The following is a 21,380-nucleotide window of genomic DNA, read 5'->3' as shown; positions in this document are numbered from 1 at the left end:
AGTGGGGAGAACAAGTATTTGATAAACTGATGATTTTGCAGGTTTTCCTACTTACAAAGCATGTAGAGGTCCATAATTTTTTATCATAGGTACACTTCAACTGTGAGAGATGGAATCTAAAACAAAAATACAGAAAATCACATTGTATGATTTGTAAGTCATTCATTTGCATTTTATTGCATAACATAAGTATTTGATCACCTACCAACCAGTAAGAATTCCGGCTCTCACAGACCTGTTAGTTTTTCTTTAAGAAGCCCTCCTGTTCTCCTGTAACACACTTTAATAACATTTGAAACTTAATTACTGTTCCCAAAACAATGTCCAGTACAGGCTAGAATACTTTACAACGCAAGAAGCTTCCAGCTTTGTCAGCCAACTTTCCTTACTAGCTTACAGTTGAAGCCAAAAAAATTCACTACCCCCTTGTTTGTGATAATATGCAAAGTTCTGATTACAAAGCTTAAGGTCACCAAAAACGTTATTCATTCACTTCATCTCCCCCCGCCTCACATGTCTCCCAGTTAAGATCATCTTTGCTCAAGCCTCGAACTGACTGTGAATGACATCATGGGTCTTAAAGAGAAAGCGTGCAATTTTAGAAAATAAGAGATTGCTTCTTCCATGCAAATGATGTTGAACAGTAACAATGGAATAAGTCCCAAATGGAAGGGACTTGTTCATCTGTAGCCTCATGAAAACAAGCTCAATAACCCAATGCATGCACACACTCTTATTGAATATGCATTCACCTGTATTGTGAATAGGCCTAGGCTACATCTTGATTTACCCAGTTTAATCAATAGAGATTTACCATTAAAATAAATTATAATCATTATGCTATGTAGTTAGATCATTTTTACCAAAGTCAAATTGATTGTATAATTGATTCATTAATGCATACATTCAAACATGTAAAATGTAAAGATATTGAACTCAAAAGATCTGTCTGGTTCAAGTGCCATTCTGTACCAAGTGTATGGTTCAAGTGCCATTCGTGATTCCTTGCACTCAAAAGTTGTCTAGTAAGCTAAGATGACTGACAATGCTTGCGATGGAAGTCTGCCAGTTGCTTTGAATGTTTGAAATCATAGTGTAAGAACACTTTCATTAAAGCCTCAAAGGATAAAATGATCCGACTTTAAAAACGACTCCTTTTTGGCTAGCTAGATAGGTAGCTGGTTAGCTTGCTAGCACATTCACTAATTTGTTTGTAACTTAAGCTAGTTTGCTACCACGTGCATTTGTCAAACTGTCAGAGAAGCAATAATGCCAAATCAATCTAAAAACAACTTGAGGGCAAATAAAAAAAGATTTGGCGGTTAAAACGAGTCACAATGCCAGGAGTCAGATTTGTATCAGATTTATTTTTAATGTGGCTTGAAATATCAGATGCGATGTGCTTTTTGGATGTTCAGACTGCAGGAAAAAGATCCGATTCTAATTGGATATGCAGTTTTATGTTGATTTGAGTCACTTCAAAATGCCAATGTGAACAAGACTGTTAGTAGCTTTGACTGCATGCTGTCAGTACATTCAGAGCCATCCAGTGGCTAGCCACACTAAAAATGTAATTATCCTGTGAAGCAATTGTTGACAGTCCACCACAAAATACCCGAGAGTCACCTGAATAGCAAGGGATAGTCTGTTTAATTTTATTGTGTATTTAAAACAGTTTGAGATCATTGTAGGGGTCTTCACTACTTAGAATGGGGAAGGGGGCTCCCCGGGAAAATGTTGTCTGAGGTTGCAACAGTAACCAAGGGGGCGGGGCTTAGGGAAGAGTCAATTAAAGATAAAACCATTTATTTGAAGGGTCAATTCTACTCTAGGGAGTCCTCTGTAAGCACTGAAATGGGTTCAGTCATTGTCTTCCGACAGGTGGCATCACGCTCATCCCTCAACCGACAGTGCTGGCGGAATCGTCACACTATCTGAACAAGGTTCAGTAGGCCTTTATTAAAAATACAAGAATTTACACCGTAACACTTTTCTAAATGTGAACAAATGACAACTGAGTAGATAAATACATTTTCATTAAATACTTCACATAGTCCCATACCCAAAGATTTAGGGTGAGTGAGAGTGAATGTCTTAACTGACTGCTTGGAAGGTAGTCGCTAGCCTGGAATTCAAAACCCATTTCCCTATGAGATCTAACTTACATAACAATAGTAGCCCGATGCTCCACTTAATAGATCCCCATCATGTGAGTGGAGGAGCACAGAGAGAACACTGGAAGTCCCAGCCTTCACAGCAGGAACTGGTTTCAGGAGTCCGTTTGTCAGGAGGAGCTCATATTACAACCAAGCAGAAAATAGTACTAGTAGTCTACTACACCAAAGGACATGAGCTATTTTAGTGTGGTATATTAAATGCTTCCTTCCTGAAAGTCAGCTGAGATTCTTCCCTGTCTCCTCCATCTTAGATTCACAGTACCATTCTAGAAGAGATTTCTTAACAATCTCAATTAAAACAGCCAAGAAATGAAAACATCTGAATGAGCTTCTTGTTAGTGTTAAATCACAGCTACTCCTCAATGCTCACTGCTGTTCGTTCTACCTCCCTCTCACTCCTCTATCAATCTGAATAGATGCCCTGTATCACCAGAAAGAGAAAAGAGAAAGAGGGGGAAAGGAAAAAGTGTTTCTGAATGCAGGTTTTTTTTCATGCAAATGAAGAATGTTTGTGAAAGAGCCAGGGAAAGCCAAACGTTGGCAGCCAGAGAACCCTTGTTGGCTGGCCTGCCCCCCCCTCCCTCTCACTGGTGGTGTTGTTGCCTTTACTAAAAATGTTCACACATCCATTCGCCCAAGTGTGTGGGAAAAATGCTTCATTGACAATGTTCAATTCCAGACAACAAGCTAAAGATATCTCAGAGACAAAACCCTGATAGTCCTCCCACCCAGTCAACTCAATTGTGGGGGTACCAAAGAGCATAAGTCATTTCTATAAATTATTCTATTCGTCAAGATACAAGCCTATGGCTTAACAATGCTAACACTTTCATTTCACATCACTGGTGGGAGTTTCAAACACGTCATGATAATATAAAGTAGTCAACTATAAAAAAAAATGTAAGAATTTAATGCAATAAACATTATCCCCTGAATAGCTTGTGTCTGTGTTCACCAAAATAAGCCAGACAGGAGGAGGTGTGGCTGTTGAGGTGACCACCGAGGTTACCAGATGGCGCAGAGATGTGCAACTCATTGGGCCCTCCAGACATTCTACATTTGTTCTTTTCCACTACCAACACACCTGATTCAACTAGTCAATATGAATCAGGTGTGCCTGTGGTCGAATTGAACAAATATGTGGAAAAGGCCAGCAGGGAGTTTTCGAAGAACTCTGCTGGGAAACAGTGGGCTACACAACGCAAGAAGTGCTTGATGTTGAACAGCGAGCGAGGCAACCGAGCAGAAAAACACTTAAAATATATTGATCCTAGAAGTGCAATGCCCTCGATGTACTAACCAAGATGTTTACAACCACAATGGTTGCCAAATTTGAGCAATCAAATACTTCTGTATTAAAATCTTCCTCCATCATTCCTTCCTTTACATAATCTATTAATGTTCCTACAATGCCACTGTAGCATGGTTTCCGTTAGAAAAATGTGGCACTGGACATTTGACCGGCAGCAATTTTATTTACCGGACATTTAAGAAATTTACCAGACCCATATGCTTTGGTTGTGTAACCGGATTAGGGCGTACACCCACTGTTTTCAGAATGACAGAAATCATAATTCATCTTAAGAGAACATGCAACGGCATGAGTCATTCTTACCGAATTCCGATGAGTCATTTGAAGATGTTAGAATACATATGCGGGGCGTCAATAAGGCTAGGGGACGCTAAGCTATCCCTAAAGTAAATTAAATTGCCAAAAGGATAGCTTACTCCTGTCTACAAAGAAATAAAAATCATTCAAAATAAGCTACTACACCAGAAAGCATGCTTTGGCCACAGAGGATAATTAATAAAATGTTTGCAGTGGATTGTTTTTAATTGCGTAACTGAGTCGGAAGGGCCCGCGGCAAATACTAAATAGATGATTGTTGAGTTGCGACTGTCAGCGAAATTTATAGAGACCGAGCCAGGAATATCACAATATTGAAAAATACAAATCTTGGGAAAACAGTTCGGAAAACAAATGGATATTGCTATAAAGAGAAGACAATGAAGACTCCAATTTGTCTTTAAGTTAACAACATTTAACATAATTCAGCAAAAAGTACCAGCAGAGAAAAATCAGCCATATCCTCACTGAGTGTGCATATTCACCATCTTTATCATTGGGTCAGTGCCACGTTTGTTTTTGGACAATAATTTCCTCCTCCAGGTTAGATGGACTTCACCTTTTACTTGTCTCCCCCCTTTTCGTAGGTCTACTATACAGACCTGGCGTTTTTTTTATTGATTTACTTTTTAGCGTAAGCAGAGTAATCTCTGTTGTTTTAAAAAAGGATTCTGCAAATGTCTCCAGTCACATGAAGTGTAGTGGAATTGCATGAAGTGTTTATTTAAAAAAATAAAAAATACTCTGCAAAGAAAGAAGTAATGCAGGCTGATATAGCCTACTCTAAGCCAATACACGCTGCACTGAAGTATTTTTTGCGAACAGTGATCGAGTTTTGACCGATTAATCGGGGCCGATTTCAAGTTTTCATAACAATCGGAAATCGCTATTTTTGGACACCGATTTTTTTTTTTTACACCTTTATTTAACTAGGCAAGTCAGTTAAGAACATATTCTTATTTTCAATGACGGCCTAGGAACGGTGGGTTAACTGCCTTGTTCAGGGGCAGAACAACAGATTTTTACCTTGTCAGCTCAGGGATTCAATCTTGCAACCTTACGATTAACTAGTCCAGCGCTCTAACCACCTGCCGCTCATTGCACTCCACGAGTAGCCTGCCTGTTACACGAATGCAGTAAGTAGCCAAGGTAAGTTACTAGCTAGCATTAAACTTATCTAATAAAAAACAATAATCACTAGTTAACTACACATGGTTGATGATATTACTAGTTTATCTAGCGTGTCCTGCGTTGCATATAATCGATGCGGGGCGCATTCGCGAAAAAGGTACCTAACCATAAACATCAATGCCTTTCTTAAAATCAATACACAAGTATATATTTTTAAACCTGCATATTTAGTTAATATTGCCTGCTAACAAGAATTTATTTGTGTCACTTCTCTTGCAACAGAGTCAGGGTATATGCAGCAGTTTGGGCCGCATGGCTCGTTGCAAACTGTGTGAAGACTATTTCTTCCTAACAAAGACAGCCAACTTCACCAAACGGGGGATGACTTAACATAAGCACATTTGCGGAAAAAAAGCACAATCGTTGCACGACTGTAGCTAACCATAAACATCAATGCTTTTCTTAAAGTCAATACACAGTAATTATGACATAACATTGAAGGTTGTGCAATGTAACAGGAATATTTAGACTTATGGATGTCACCAGTTAGATAAAATACGCAACGGTTCCGTATTTCACTGAAAGAATAAATGTTGTTTCCGAGATGAGTTTCCGGATTCTACCATATTAATGACCTATGGCTTGTATTTCTGTGTGTTATTATGTTATAATTAAGTCTATGATTTGATAGAGCAGTCTGACTGAGCGATGGTAGGCACCAGCAGGCTCGTAAGCATTCATTCAAAGAGCACTTTCGTGCGTTTCTTGCGTTTTGCCAGCAACTCCGCTGTTTATGACTTCAAGCCCATCAACTCCCGAGATTAGGCTGGTGTAACCGATGTGAAATGGCTAGCTAGTTAGCAGGGTGCGCGCTAATAGCGTTTCAAACGTCACTCGCTCTGAGACTTGGAGTAGTTGTTCCCCTTGCTCTGCATGGGTAACGCTGCTTCGAGGGTGGCTGTTGTCGATGTGTTCCTCGTTCGAGCCCAGGTAGGAGCGAGGAGAGGGACGGAAGCTATACTGTTACACTGGCAATACTAAATTGCCTATAAGAACATTCAATAGTCAAAGGTATATGGAATACACATGGTATAGAGAGAAATAGTCCTATAATTCCTATATTAACTACAACCTAAAACTTCTTACCTGGGAATATTGAAGACTCATGTTAAAAAGGAACCACCAGCTTTCATATGTTCTCATGTTCTGAGCAAGGAACTTAAACATTAGCTTTCTTACATGGCACATATTGCACTTTTACTTTCTTCTCCAACACTTTGTTTTTGCATTATTTAAACATGTTTCATTATTTATTTGAGTCTAAATTGATTTTATGGATGTATTATATTAAGTTAAAATAAGTGTTCATTCAGTATTGTTGTAATTGTCATTATTACAAATAACCCCAAAAATATTTTTATTTGTTCATTTAAAAATATATATTAATTTTTATTTTTTAAATGTATTTTTTAAACAAAATTTTTATTTTTAAAATCGTTATCGGCTTTTTTGGCCCTACAATAAATCGGTATCGCCGTTGAAAAATCATAATCGGCCGACCTCAGTTATATTATTAGCGTAAATTACAACTATCCAATCATCACATTCTGAATAGTAGGCCATCGTAAATAAGTCTGCAAATACATGGAATGCTTAATTATAAAGGTGAATTTGTATGGTGAAAATTACCTTCCCCAAACCTGAAACCCACGCGCAACAATATTTACTTACCTCAAGCAACAATACTGTGATCAGGGGCATGCAACTATACACAGTTGAAGTCGGAAGTGTAAATACACTTAGGTTGGAGTCATTAAAACTTGTTTTTCAAACACTCCACAAATTTCTTGTTAAACAATTTAAAGGCCAAATACTAATTGAGTGCATGTAAACCTCTGACCCACTGGGAATGTGATGAAAGAAATAAAAGCTGAAATAAATCACTCAACTATTATTCTGACATTTCGCATTCTTAAAATAAAGTGGTGATCCTAACTGACCTAAAACAGGGAATTTTTACTAGGATTAAATGTCAGGAATTGTGAAAAACTGAGTTTAAATGTATTTGGCTAAGGTGTATGTAAACCTCCAACTGTATATATATTTATTCGGCAGAAAGTAGCTTAATTTTCATCAGAAGTGCAACGCTATTTGGCTAGCAGCCACACAAGTAAATGAACTTACAATAAAAAAGCAAGGTATTTTTTGCAAAAACTATGCATGTCTAATGTTTATCATCAAAAGAATGTAGCCAGCTACATTTCCTAATCTAATGTTTTGCTTTAACTTAATCTTGTATTTTACCAGAGAAAATTAGCTACACAGTCAAAACACGGTCCGCTGAATTCTCATCTGAGGGGAGAAGTGCAACTGAAGCCAAAAATGAGTCTTGATGTGGAGTAGAAATTACAATAAGCAATTTAGATCTGCATTTACAAAATACAGTAAGATTTTTTTATGCCTTTTAATACAATTTTTTACGTGAAAAAAAACAACCCCTGGCATTGCGCACAAATTTTGGTTCCATAATGCAATTAGCGGGTAAACAGCATTGTGAGCCGTTTAATGTGAGAGTAAAATATCAGTCAGAAATGTATAAAGAGGGGAGATCTAAATATGCAACAAGCATTGGTTGCTAATACGACTAGAATTGTGCCTTTGGCAACTAGACAATGAAAGTTGATTTGAAAACCAACAGAACACGAGAGAAAAAGGCTTCTGGTTTCAATGGCATATGGAAGTCTTTATAAAATAATTGCCTGCAGGTTTGGTTAGATTTTGGCTAGGCTACTTTGAAGCAAGTCAAGACATGCCTTAATATGCAATAAAACGTTCAGGTTTCAAACAATTAAGCATTGGTTTTTAACATGCATACTGCCTCCGACTCATTACAAAGTGGTGTATGACGCCTAGTTGCCTATGCACTTGAATGGCGAATGGGAAGCGCGCTACTGGTAGGGATGTCAAATGTTCACTCTGCTGCATAGATCCTATGGACGCTCTAGTCTAGAGCACCTGGTTAAATTGTGCTTAGGAACATTTTTTACATCTCTAAATGGTTAAACTAATGAAAAATGTGATTATTGAAAAATTGTGAGTTTGCTTCATTTACTATCATCTTAAATTAAGACGAATTATTTTTGCCATATCTAATTAACATATGTTACACAAATTGGGGCAGCAGGTAGCCTAGTGGTTGGAGCGTTGGGCCAGTAACCGAAAGGTCGCTGGATTGAATCCACAAGCCGACAAGGTAAAAATATGTCCTTCTGCCCCTGAACAAGGAAGTTAACCCACTGTTCCCTTGTAAGCCATCACTGTAAATAAGAATTTGTTCTTCACTAACTTGCCTAGTTAAATAAAACAAAAGATATGCACAAGTTTCAACGACATCGAATTTGGGTTTATAGCCAACAAGACCAATATCTTGGTTTTGTTCTGTTGATTTTAATCATGCACACTCTGGGGGAGGGGGTTCACAGGACTTAGAATGCAGCAATCATTTTCTTTCTCAAATGGCACAGATAATTCGAGGCGGTCTATTTCAGATGCCTCCCAAAATCAACATCCCCCATTCAAAAAGCCTTCAAAAAGTTCACCAACCATGTATTGGTTATTCCAAGTTTCTATGGCGCCTTTGAATAGTTTAAACTAACCTACACCAAACTTTTACCCCTTTTCTATTGATTTCAGTGTGAGGCCTACGTAAATGTGATTAACAAAAAGTGTTGCGTTCCACTTACTGCGTTGGCAACCCAAGGGTTCGATACTGTGACAAAAACAGTCGCATTTGCGACCATTTGACTCGCATTTGGCAGAGGGACTTTTTGTTGTTGTTGTAATAATGCTATTTTTAATCTAGGCATTATAATCTATAAAAAAGATGGATTAGCAAAACTGTTCTTTATGTTGATTATCACACGCGCACAAAGCCTATAGATGAGGGGTACTCTAAGTACTATTTCAGAAGGTACGGTCACAAATTTCCTAGGTGGCAAAGGTCCGGATGGATATAGTCATTTATTGGCTTAGTAACAAACCCCCACCTCGCAACCCCAAACGGTTCACAGCGTTCTTGTTGCAGTTTTAAAAGTTAATTTCCCACAATTCTACACATTTTGCACAGGGAATAGATTCGTTTTGCTGTTTTAAAAGCTAATTTCCTGCAATTCCACACGTTTTGATATGTGGATTTATGATACCAGTGGTCGAAGCCAGACCAAGTTCCCCCACAAAAATTTGAGCATTTAATTTTTTGTTGTCAGGACCCGCGGTCCGTATTGACCCCATTCAGGGTCCAGATCCGATCCGCAGTCTGCCAGTTGAGTAGGGGGTCTACAGATAATCTGTCAGGCAGAGAATGTGTGCAGCTCTCAAACAGCTGGTTGTTGCGTGGAGCAGCTTACAGAAGACCAAATCACCGGTAGGAGTAGGAAATGTGTTCCAAATTATGACGTCTACCAGTAAATGTTACGGCAAAAATAGGTATGCAAACCAGGTATCTGAAAAGTTCCAAGTCTTGGTTGAATATTTGGAATGCGCAATTCAGTTATGGTCCTAGAAAAGTCATTGAAGTCAAGTAGCCGATTTATAAGTTCTACTGCTCTAATATAAATATTCTGCCATTTCATTTCTGATCTGCTTGAGAGATGTAGGTGCTTTAGTTTGTTTCCCGCAGTTGAAATTTTGTTGCGGTAAAACCCATGTGAGGTTATATTATGAGAAAAACAATATTGAAATGTTGTCTTCAACTTGGTTTTCAATACAAAGCGCTGCATAACAAAGGACACCCGGCTTTTTCTTGCTTTAATGTTACAATAACATCTTAAAATGGCGAGACTGACTTGCTACCAGACAGGACTTCATGAGTGTGTTTGTGTCTGGAGCATGTCTGGAGAATGGAGCATATTTAGTCAGGCAATGCACACAATGACATTTTAGAATGTAAAAATGTGAATGCCATTGGGTAGGCCTATTAAAAAGAGCATTATTCTTAGTGTTGATGCAGATTTTTTTGCATACATTTTGGTGGAGTTCTCTTCTCTATAGTCTATTAAAATTGAGTGCTTGAAAAATTATTTGAAAGTCCTTGAATTTGACAATATCTGTATCAACCCTGTATAGGCTACTTGTTCATTGTGCAAATGTTATTGAAATTATGCACGCATTATTCGCTTTCCTGTCAGAGCTTGATCCAGGCCAGTATGTTTGTTTTTCTCCCCTCCATTCGGGCCAGTAGCTTTCAGTTGCCACTGGCCCGGTGTGCCACTGGTAAATTTACCTGAACGTCGAGCCCTGTGGGCCTGTATGCATACCATTTTGTGTAGCCATTAGCGATGTTAATGACAGCCTGTCTTCAAGTAGACGGAAAGGAAATTAAAAAGGTAACGACAAAGTAGTTTATGCCTACCTTGCAGAATAATGATTATTTGCATCAATCCAGTACCCATTTGTTTAGAAAAATCTATCACGTGCACTACAGAAACACTGCTCACCAAACTGGCTGCCGTGCATCTGAATTAAACAGATTTACTGTAACAGCAAAGAAAATAAACTATCCAAATTAGGTTTGGGCAGTATACCAAGGATTTAGAAGTAGCCACAGTATGGTTTTTCCAATACCATTGAAACTACAGTATTTCTGAAATTTTGTAGCCATTTAAGTAAATACCTGCAGTCAACTTGTGCAATGTGTTAGGAGATAAAGCAGATTGCATTCTTCCTTTCAACTGTCACATTATGAAGCTTAAGTAGTTCCCCTGAACAGTTGAGCCAGTCGCGTGTTTGTAAATAGCACAACGAGAGAAATCAGGTCCAGCTGTGTATTGACTGGGGTCTCAGTTTATATTGAAAGTCAGTGTTTTTTTGCTTCAATAGAGTGACCAGGGACATGCAACTATAGTTATCCTTCACAGAAAATACATTTGAGTATCACATTTGGCCGAAAATAGCGTTGGTTATATCAGATAACAGAAGCTCAAGGCTATTTGGCTAGCAGCCAGAGTAAATTAACTTACAATGAAAAAAGGTAATTTTTTGCAAAAGTGATGCATGGCCATCATATTTCCAATGTTTAGGCCTATCATAGAAAAAATGTAGCCAGCTACATTTGCTAATGTTTTGCTTAAAGTTTCTTGCATTTCACTGGAGAAAAATAGACTGGCTACACTGAGAAAAGTACAAGCGAAAAGTAGCTACACAACAGTCAGAGCGCTGTCTGCTGACAGAATGCCCATTTGTGAATTCTCAGAGTTTAAAAGCGCAACCAAAGCACAAAATTTGTTTGATGCCGAGCAGAAATTACAACAAGAAGCATTTTATTTCTTCATTTTCAAAACACAGCAAGGTTTTTCTCCCCCCCCCCCCCCCCCCCAACGCTGCTATCTAAGTAAGTAAGTGGCTGAATGAATAAGGCATCATATTGTGTTCAATTTCTAACCTGTTTGTTAAGTCAAAGCCCTTTGGATGAGTTATTTGTACAGCTGCCACTGACTTGATTTCCTTGTGTTTTTTTGGGGGGGGGGGGGGGGGGGGGGGTTGCCTCTTGGCTCATATGATCCTCCCCCATCTTCTCTGAGCAAAGCAGGCAGGCCCGTTGCCCTAGCGACTTCAGACTCCACACATACACGGCGTGTAGACATGCTGCTGGAGAGCCAGTAATGCTCTTCCTTCAGACAAGCATGTCAAAACTTCATTTGCACAATGCCTCTCGTTCATTTTCGCTTGTAAAATGTCCAAAACTCACCAAAAATGACATGACATTCGGTGGCTCCTACCTACACTGAACAAAAATTTAAACTCAACGTGCAACAACTTTAAAGATGCAGTTTATAAGGAAATAAGTTCATTTAAATATAGCACTAATCTATTGATTTCACAACATAGGTTTAAAAAAGTAGGGCGTGGAGCAGAAAACCAGTCAGTATCTGGTGTGACCGCAATTTGCCTCATGCACCATGACACATTTCCTTCGCATATAGTTGTTCACGCTGTTGATTGTGGCCTGTGGAATGTTGTCCCACTCCTCAATGGCTGTGCGAAGTTGGTGGATATTGTCTGGAACACACCGTCGTAAACGATTCACCCAGAGCATCCCATGAATGGCACGACAGTAGGCCTCAGGATTGTCACGGTATCTCTGTGCATTCAAATTGCCATCGACAAAATGCAATTGTGTTCATTATCTGTAGCTTATGGCTGATCATACCATAACTCCACCGCGGGGTACTCTATTCCCAACATTGACATCAGTAAACCGCTTGCCCACACATTACAAGTGGTCTGCGGTTGTGAGGCCAGTTGGAAGTACTGTCAAATTCTCTAAATTACATTGGAGGCGGCTTACAGTAGAGAAATTAACATTGCATTTTTTGACAACAGCTCTGGTGGACATTCCTGCAGTGAGCATACCAATTGCACGCTCCCTCAACTTGAGACATCTGTGGCATGGCACATTTTAGAGTGGCCTGTGAAATGATCATGCTGTTTAATCAGCTTCTTGATCTTGGCAAAGGATAAAAACTAACAGGGATGCAAACAAATTTCTGCTCAAAATTTGAGCGAAATAACCGTTTTGTGCATATGGAACATTTCTAGAATCTTTTATTTCAACTCATGAAACATGGGACTAACACTTTGCATGTTGTTTATATTTTAATTCAGTGTATACATGTATAACTTTATGAGCTGGATTGCCCGTCTCTGCAATTCATTTATTTTCGCCATGGAAATGTCCTATGCCTCATGCTAATTTCTGTGGGGGGTGGGGGGGGGGGGTGCACCCTTGTGTACTAAACCAGTCATACAGTAAATCCCGGGGTGCAAGGAGGACGGTATGACAATGTGAAAATCTGAATACAGCCCAACCCTAATCCAAATCAATGTAAGAACCCAATGGCATGCCATTGGCATGGCATTCTCAAAAAGAATGCTAGTCATTATTAGCCTGGTTTAGTATGAAATGCAGGCACATTATGGGACACAGGCCAGGTGAACATAAATTATTATTTTTAAATATATAGAAAAATTGGTGCGGCCAAGTGTGCTGGTGCCACCAACTGGAACGTGGCAAAAGTTAGTGTAGAACCCTGGAAACACTTGAATCAAAATGCAACAATTCAAAATGTAGCTAGCGGTCTTCTAAAAATTGTCCTCTAACCAGTAACATACACATTATTCCTAGATTCCGTGTGGTTTTTGAGTGGTGCTCATTTTAAAACAGGACGTGCAACCGTTTTTGTGACCACTGTATGAAAATGCAACATTCCAAAATGTATCAGATTTTTCTGCAGGTTGTCCTCTAACTAGTGATGTAAAAATATCTCCACTTTCCATGTGGTGTTTGAATAGTGGTAGTTTCATAACGGTTATCTGTGCGGTTGTCATTCTGCTGCACAAAAATGTACAAATATCAACAGGTAGTGTTTACCCAACTTTAAATTCAATATTGACGCAATGCACATGTGACAAACACTTGCACAATATGGCCGAGGCTAGCCGAACCACAGACTGAATGGCAAACACTTCCAGCTGATCACCTAAACGGGTTTCCCTGCCTACTGGATACAAAGTAGAAAGCCAGACAAAGTTTGTGGAACGTAAAGTAAGCGATGCAAATTGCAACATAACACTGTAGCAAGTTCTTCCAACAAAGACAAACTTTGTAACAGACTCGTGACACTCAATTGGAAACATTCAAATAATTTACTGCACTGAAAGCTGCTCGGTTATTTAAAAATCTATTTAATGTGCTTCAAAGTGTGGGCAGCTTGCCAAAAAAAGGTTGTCCTCTTCTTTTGCTGCATTCCTGACAACTAGCAGTAGCCTGGGCTAAATGTAGGCTACTGTACATCAGAAGCTAGCACGCAAACTAAACTGAGAACTTTTATGCCAGCTCCTTTTCATAGCCATGCTCAAAATAGTTTACATGAGTTCGCGTCCTACTCCGTAGGTTCTACGGAGGTTCTTGTTGGGTTGCCAGATTAATGTGCAGTTTTGTTCCAGTCAAAACACCAAGCTGCCTCCTAACTAATGAGTCACGTTAGCAGATAGTTCATTAGTTGGCGAACAAAAATAGCTAGCTCGTGAGCTAACATTTAACTTAGGTAAATTATCTTACCTGTATCAACATTCGCTCCTCTCTGCACCAACACGTTTATAGAGACGCACTCCAGGGTGAAAAGTCCTCTATCGAAACCGCGAAACTAACTTTAAACGAGGGTCCATTATAAACGTTGCAACAGACTCTTAGGTAAACTTTTTCTTTTGTGTCTTCCTCCGCTTTTTTTTCTTCGTACGCTTGCTTCCTTCGTTATGCCATGTTGTCTGTACTGTCAGCATGCGCGCATGCTTGATGATGACGCGCAAAGGGTACCCGCCCTCCGGCCGTGAGAAAGAAAACAACATCTGAGATTGATTTTGTTTACAGATAAGCAGTGTTTACATTTTTCTTGTCTATCTGATATCTGTGTGGTCAGAAAGAAAATGTGAAGCCTAGGCTTACCAGTTTACTCGATTTAAATATGTCCGCTAGGCCTACTCACCCACTTTCAGCGAAAGTCATTGAAAGCATGTAGGTCTGCCTAATACATTTTACTGGCAAGTGGCAACAATGACCCTTTATTCAATTGTGTATTCTGCATGTCAAGGACTTCTGTGTTGTTATAGTATGAATACAGTAGGCCAATTCATATTAGGCTATAAGAACTACACAAGTACTTGACATACATTAGTCCATCTTTGACACATATTACACATCTACACCATTATCTGAAAAAGAAGAAAAGCTTAATCCCTGCATGTTTGTGCATTCCGCTCTTTTCAATACAGTATTGAAATGGAATCATGAATGGATGAGAAGGATAACTTATTAACAATAAGCCCAGTGAATAGAACGACTAAATTACAATTAAGTAATAGCCTACTCTTACATATTTTGCCAGGCCAATGCATATTTCTTGACATTGCGAAACTGCAATAAACAACTTTTGCTTGCTACCTCTCTTTATTAGGGAGGCACTGGCAAAGACCAACCACCAGAGGTCAGGATAAATCAAGGTAGCACTTGCTCTAAAAATGTGTAGTTTAGGCCTACGGCAAGGCTACTGAAAAACTCAAAATAAAGTTGCAATATTATCTCACTGCAATCTACTGTAGCCTGCAGTGGTGGCTTGACATTTTAAATTATATATAGCCTGCCAATGGCCACACACAAACACAGAGAGAGAGAGAGAGGGAGAGAATGGCGCCGGAGGGGATGGCTGCTTTACAGGCTCCTAACCAATTGTGATATTTTTTGTGTTTTTCACATTGTTTGTAACTTATTTTGTACATAATGTTAATGCTACTGTCTCTTATGACTGAAAAGATCTTCTGGATATCAGAACAGCGATTACTCACCTCAAAGAAGAAGTCTTCCGCGAAGGATATAATGTTTGCATGAAGAAAATAAGGAAATACAGGGGGCAAAGATCAGGGTGCCTTGTGAGATTCTTTCTGCAACTGGGTTACCTGCCTCTACCATCCGTTCTATTGGCCAATGTGCAATCACTGGAGAAGAATAAACTGGATGAGCTACGTTTGAGACTATCCTACCAACGGGACATTTAAAAACTCTAATATCTTATGTTTCCCCATGTTGTGGCTGAACGACGCTGCGGATCATATACAGTTGGCTGAGTTTTCCGTGCATCAGCAGGACAGAACAGCTACGTCCGGTAAGACGAGAGTTCATTGCCCTGCTGGAAGGTAAACCTTCGTCCCAGTCTCAAATCTCTGGAAGACTGAAACAGGTTTCCCTCAAGTACAGTGGCTTGAGAAAGTATTCACCCCTCTTGGAATTCTTCCTATTTTGTTGCCTTACAACCTGGAATTAAAATAGATTTTTGGGGGGATGGTATCATTTGATTACACAACATGCCTACCACTTTGAAGATGCAAAATATTTTTTATTGTGAAATAAGACGAAAAAACAGAAAACATAGGGTGCATAACTATTCGACCCCCCCCCCCCCCCCCCCCCCAAAAAAAAAGTCAATACTTTGTAGAGCCAACTTCTGCAGCAAATACAGCTGAAAGTCTCTTGGGGTATGTCTCCATAAACTTGGCAAATCTAGCCACTGGGATTTTTGCCCATTCTTCAAGGCAAAACTACTCCAGCTCCTTCAAGTTAGATGGGTTCCGCTGGTGTACAGCAGTCTTTAAGTCATACCACAGATTCTCAATTGGATTGAGGTCTGGGCTTTGACTAGGCCATTCCAAGACATTTAAATGTTTCCCCTTAAACCACTTAAATGTTGCTTTAGTAGTATGCTTAGGGTCATTGTCCTGCTGGAAGGTGAACCTCCGTCCCAGTCTCAAACCTCTGGAAGACTGAAACAGGTTTCCCTCAAGAATTTACCTGTATTTAGCACCATCCATCATTCCTTCAATTCTGACCAGTTTCCCAGTCACTGCCGAGGAAAAACATCCCCACAGCATGATGCTGCCACCATCATGCTTCACTGTGGGGATGGTGTTCTCGGGGTGATGAGATGTGTTGGGTTTGCACCAGACATAGTGTTTTCCTTGATGGCCAAAAAGCTCAATTTTAGTTTCATCTGACCAGAGTACCTTCTTTCATATGTTTGAAAAGTCTCCCACATGCCTTTTGGCAAACACCAAACATTTTGCTTATTTTTTTCTTTAAACAATGGATTTTTTTCTGGCCTCTCTTCTGTAAAGCCCAGCTCTGTGGAGTGTACGGCTTAAAGTGGTTCTATGGACAGATACTCCAGTCTCCACTGCGGAGATGTGCAGCTCCTTCAGGGTTCTCTTTGGTCTCATTGTTGCCTCTCTGATTAATGCCCTCCTTGCCTGGAAGCGCCTAAATAATATCTGGTGCAACCAATTACCTAATTAGTTAAATAAAGTCCACCTGTGTGCAATCTGTGTCACACGATCTGTCACATGATCTCAGTATATATACACATGTTCTGAAAGGCCCCAGAGTCTGCAACACCATTAAGCAAGGAGCACCACCAAGCAAGCGGCACCATGAAGACCAAGGAGCTCTCCGAAACAGGTCAGGGACAAAGTTGTGGAGAAGTACAGATCAGGGTTGGGTTATAAAAAAATATCTGAAACTTTGAACATCCCACAGAGCACCATTAAATCCATTATTAAAACATTGAAAGAATATGGCACCACAACAAACCTGCCAAGAGGGGGCCACCCACAAAAACCCACGTACCATAGCAAAGGGGGGGGAAGGTTTTGAAACAAGTAATTTTTTTAATTTCACTTCACCAATTTGGACTATTTTGTGTATGTCCATTACATGAATTCCAATAAAAATCTATTTAAATTACAGGTTGTAATGAAACAAAATAGGAAAAATGTCAAGGGGGATGAATACTTTTGCAAGGCACTGTATGTCTATTTGTGAATAACAGCTGGTGCGCAATGTCTAATACTAAGTTAGTCTCGAGGTATTGCTCGCATGAGCTAGAGAACCTTATGATAAACTGTAGACCATACCAAGACTTTTCATCTGTATTTTTTGTTGCTGTCTATTTACCACCCCAGACCGACGCTGGCACTAAGACCGCACTCAACGAGTTGTATAAGGCCTTCAGCAAACAAGAAAATGCTCATCCAGAAGCGGCTCTCCTAGTGGCCCGGAGACTTTAATGCAGGCAACTTAAATCCTCTTTACCTAATTTCTACCAGTGTGTCACATGTGAAGCCAGAGGGAAAAAAAACTCTAGCCCACCTTTACTCCACATACAGAGATGAGTACAAAGCTCTCCCTCACCCTCCGTTAGGAAAATCTAACCATAATTCTATCCTCCTGATTCCTGCTTACAAGCAAAACTAAAGCAGGAACTACCAGTGACTCGCTCAATATGAAAGTGGTCAGATGACACGAATGCTATGCTACAGGACTGTTTTGCTAGCACAGACTGGAATATGTTCTGCGATTCATCCAATGGCATTGAGTAGTATACCACCTCAGTCACCGGATTCATTAATCGTCGTCCCCACAGTGACCGTATGCACATATCCCAACCAGAAGCCATGGATTACAGGCAACATCCGCACTTGAAGTCTGCCGCTTTCAAGGAGCGGGACACTAATCTGGACACTTATAAGAAATACCGCTATGCCCTCAGACGAACCATCAAACAGGCAAAGTGTCAATACAGGACTAACATTGAATCCTACTACACTGGCTCTGACGGTCGTCGGATGTGACAGGGCTTGCAAACTATTGCGGACTACAAAGGGAAACCCAGCCGTGAGCTGCCCAGTGACGCGAGCCATCCAGACGGGCTAAATGCCTTTTATGCTCGCTTCGAGGCAAGCAACACTGAAGCATGCATGAGAGCACCAGCTGTTCCAGACAACTGTGTGATCACGCTCTCTGTAGCCTATGTGAGCAAGACCTTTTTAACAGGTCAACATTCACAAGGCCGTGGGGCCAGACAGATTACCAGGACGTGTACTCAGAGCATGCGCACACCAACTGGCAAGTTACTTCACTGACATTTTCAACCTCTCCCTGACCGAGTCTGTATACCTCCATGTTTCAAGCAGACCACCATAGTCCCTGTAACCAGGAAGTCGAAGGTAACCTGCCTAAATTACTACCGGCCCGTAGCACTCACTTTGGTAGCCATGAAGTGCTTTGAAAGGCTGGTCATGGCTCACATCAACGCCATCTTCCCGGAAACCCTAGACCCACTCCAATTCGCTTACCGCCCCAACAGATCCACAGATGAATGCAATCTCAATCGCACTCCACATTGCCCTTTCCCATCAGGACAAAAGGAACACCTATGTGAGAATGCTGTTAATTGACTACAGCTCAGCATTCAACACCATAGTGCCCACAAAGGTCATCACTAAGCTAAGGACCCTGGGACTAAACACCTCCCTCTGCAACTGGATCCTGGACTTCCTGACGGGCCACCCCCAGGTGATAAGAGTAGGCTACAACACAACTGCCACGCTTATCCTCAACACGGGGGCACCACAGGGGTGTGTGTTTAGTCCCTTCCTGCACTACATGTTCACCCACGACTCAAACACCATAATTAAGTTTACTGACGACACAACAGTGGTAGGCCTGATAACCGACAACGATGAGACAGCCTATAGGGAGGAGTTCAGAGACCTGGCAGAGTGGTGCCAGGACAACAACCTCCCTCAACGTGAGTGAGACAAAAGAGATGATTGTGGACTACAGGAAAAGGAGGGCCAAACACGCCCCATTCCATCGACGGGGCTGTAGTGGAGCGGGTTGAGAGTTTCAAGTTCCTTGGTGTCCACATCACCAACAAACTATCATGGTCCAAACACACCAAGAAAGTTGTGAAGAGGGCATGACAACACCTTTTCATCCTCAGGAGACTGAAAAGATTTGCCATGGGTCCCCAGATCCTCAAAAAGTTCCTGCCATCCAGGACCTATATACTAGGCGGTGTCAGAGAAAGACCCTGCACATTGACTATGTACCGGTAACCCCTGAAATAACCTAATTATCGTTATTTTATTGTGTTACTTCATTTATTTATTTTACTTTAGTTTATTTTGTATTTATTTTCTTAACTCTATTTTCTTACAACTGCATTGTTGGTTAAGGGCTTGTAAATAAGCATTTCACGGTAAGGTTTAAACCTGTTGTATTTGGCGCATGTGACAAATAGCATTTGATTTGATATACAGAGACAGAGAGACCAGTTTGCAAATCTCCAACAGGTGGCATGATTGTATCATCTATGAATGTATATTGTCGGTATGGCTTCAATTGGTGGAAAGTCCAGAAGGGCGGAGTCATTTTGTGTCGGGAAGCTTTGTCGTGAGAGATGGGCACCGCTCCTTAGCAACGGGCTGTCTGCAATGCTGAAGAGTGGCGAGATTTTGCCTCATTTTTCTAAGCCGACGGGACAGGTGCAGGCTAAGCCTCTGTCTTCACTTTTAGTAGGATTGCCAGATATAAGACAAATAAAAATTAAAGACTTGGAGATCAAAAAGCGGATCACACTGAAAGGAATTCCTATTTTTCTTGCATATCTATGAATATTGGAGCTGGAGGGCACTGAAGAGCGCATAACACGCAAGGAAGGAACCTTGCGGTCCGGGAGTTATCCAGTTTTTCATGAAAATGAAATAACTATAAACTACGTTTTATAAAGAAATAGGCGTCACATACTGTACCCAAAGCTCAACATTTAATGGAGGCTGATTTGTTGAGAGAGCAAGCTGCAAGCCAAAACAAAAGGTTTCGCAATTATTTTGGATAGAGCACAAAGGTGTGTAGCCTATTGGGAACCTTATAAAACTATAATGTATTTTTATTCTAAGCATTTTTACAGTATTGTGACAAGTTTATTGGCCTAAAGGCTGCTTTAATCCTTATTTTGAAAGTTTCGTTTCAACGCAATGTATTCTGATAATTCTATCATTTTAATGGTTCTGTCTTTTTTTTTGCAGATCATAGATAATACAAGGACTGGCTAAGGAGTGTTTTATTGAAGAAAACTCCATGATGATTTTGACTTATATTTAGTCCCAGCATTAGTCCATTGTTTTATCATTGAATTGACAGAAGTCCGCTAAGTCAGTGCTTTATCCCCCCTGCAAAAAGAAAGACATGAGTTGCTTCTGTGCGCCCCAGGAGGAGTTTTATTGTGAAGTTTTACTGTTGGATGAAACCAAATTGACGTTAACGACTCAACAACAAGGAATAAAGGTAAGAGGAGATCCCTTTACACGCGCTTGTCTGTCTGTCAGGTTAGGCGGTTGACAGGTAGCCATCCTTTAATAAGCGGTCTGTCGTCACATCGCGCGCGGTGAGGCTTGTCAAAAATCTGTACTTCTACTTTGACTGAAGTATGCAGTTGTTGGAATCTGGTATCTGTGTTTTTGACTCATTTCTAAATGTATCAACAAGTACAATGTATCGTTTATTAACAGAAAGCCCAAAGCTACAGGTTACCTGGCCATGAAGGTGTCTCTTGAGGATACATTTGGCTATTGGTAGCTGACCAGGAGCCTAAAAAGTAGCCCAGGCTTCTACTGTAATTTGCTGTGAACTCTCTGTGAAACAAAATACAGGCCCCAAGGGCTGTAAAGAAACATGGTGAGTATCTTAGTATCTTAGTCTCGATGACTTTATTTCTGGTCATGAATTAAATCTGAAATTATGCTTCAGGGGATTTCCATCGAAACAAAAGCATGAGAATGACACAGTTGAAATCCTGAAACTTGATGACAACCAACCAGTGCCAGTTTTCTAGTTTAACTTTGTTACATGTCTGTACAGTATTTGACTTATATCAGCCTACTGGGCCACATTCTCTTCGTGATGCTCACTTGGATCTTCATAATGTTCTTTTAACACATGGTATGTTAAATCTACAAGTCCACCACAACACACAGTCATAAAAATGCATCAAGAAAAC

General features: G+C 40.3%; 2 protein-coding genes across 2 annotated transcripts in view; one reads left to right on the top strand and one right to left on the bottom strand.

Moving 5' to 3' along the window:
- LOC129818803 (adenomatous polyposis coli protein-like) overlaps window positions 1-14,254 on the bottom strand; it is a 55,997-nt gene extending 41,743 nt beyond the window's left edge. Inside the window, exon 1 of the mRNA XM_055875050.1 lies at window positions 14,054-14,254. The gene's annotated coding sequence lies outside the window, so the exon portion shown is untranslated. The remainder of the gene's footprint in view (window positions 1-14,053) is intronic.
- Window positions 14,255-19,769: 5,515 nt separating this feature from the next.
- LOC129818802 (band 4.1-like protein 4) overlaps window positions 19,770-21,380 on the top strand; it is an 85,131-nt gene continuing 83,520 nt past the window's right edge. Inside the window, exons 1-2 of the mRNA XM_055875048.1 lie at window positions 19,770-20,228; window positions 20,410-20,668. Of these exons, the coding sequence (XP_055731023.1) occupies window positions 20,570-20,668 (99 nt within the window). The 5' untranslated portion in view covers window positions 19,770-20,228; window positions 20,410-20,569. The remainder of the gene's footprint in view (window positions 20,229-20,409; window positions 20,669-21,380) is intronic.

Source organism: Salvelinus fontinalis, chromosome 21 (genome assembly GCF_029448725.1).
Source record: "Salvelinus fontinalis isolate EN_2023a chromosome 21, ASM2944872v1, whole genome shotgun sequence".
NCBI lineage: Eukaryota > Metazoa > Chordata > Actinopteri > Salmoniformes > Salmonidae > Salvelinus > Salvelinus fontinalis.
This window is presented reverse-complemented; position numbering and strand designations above follow the sequence as displayed.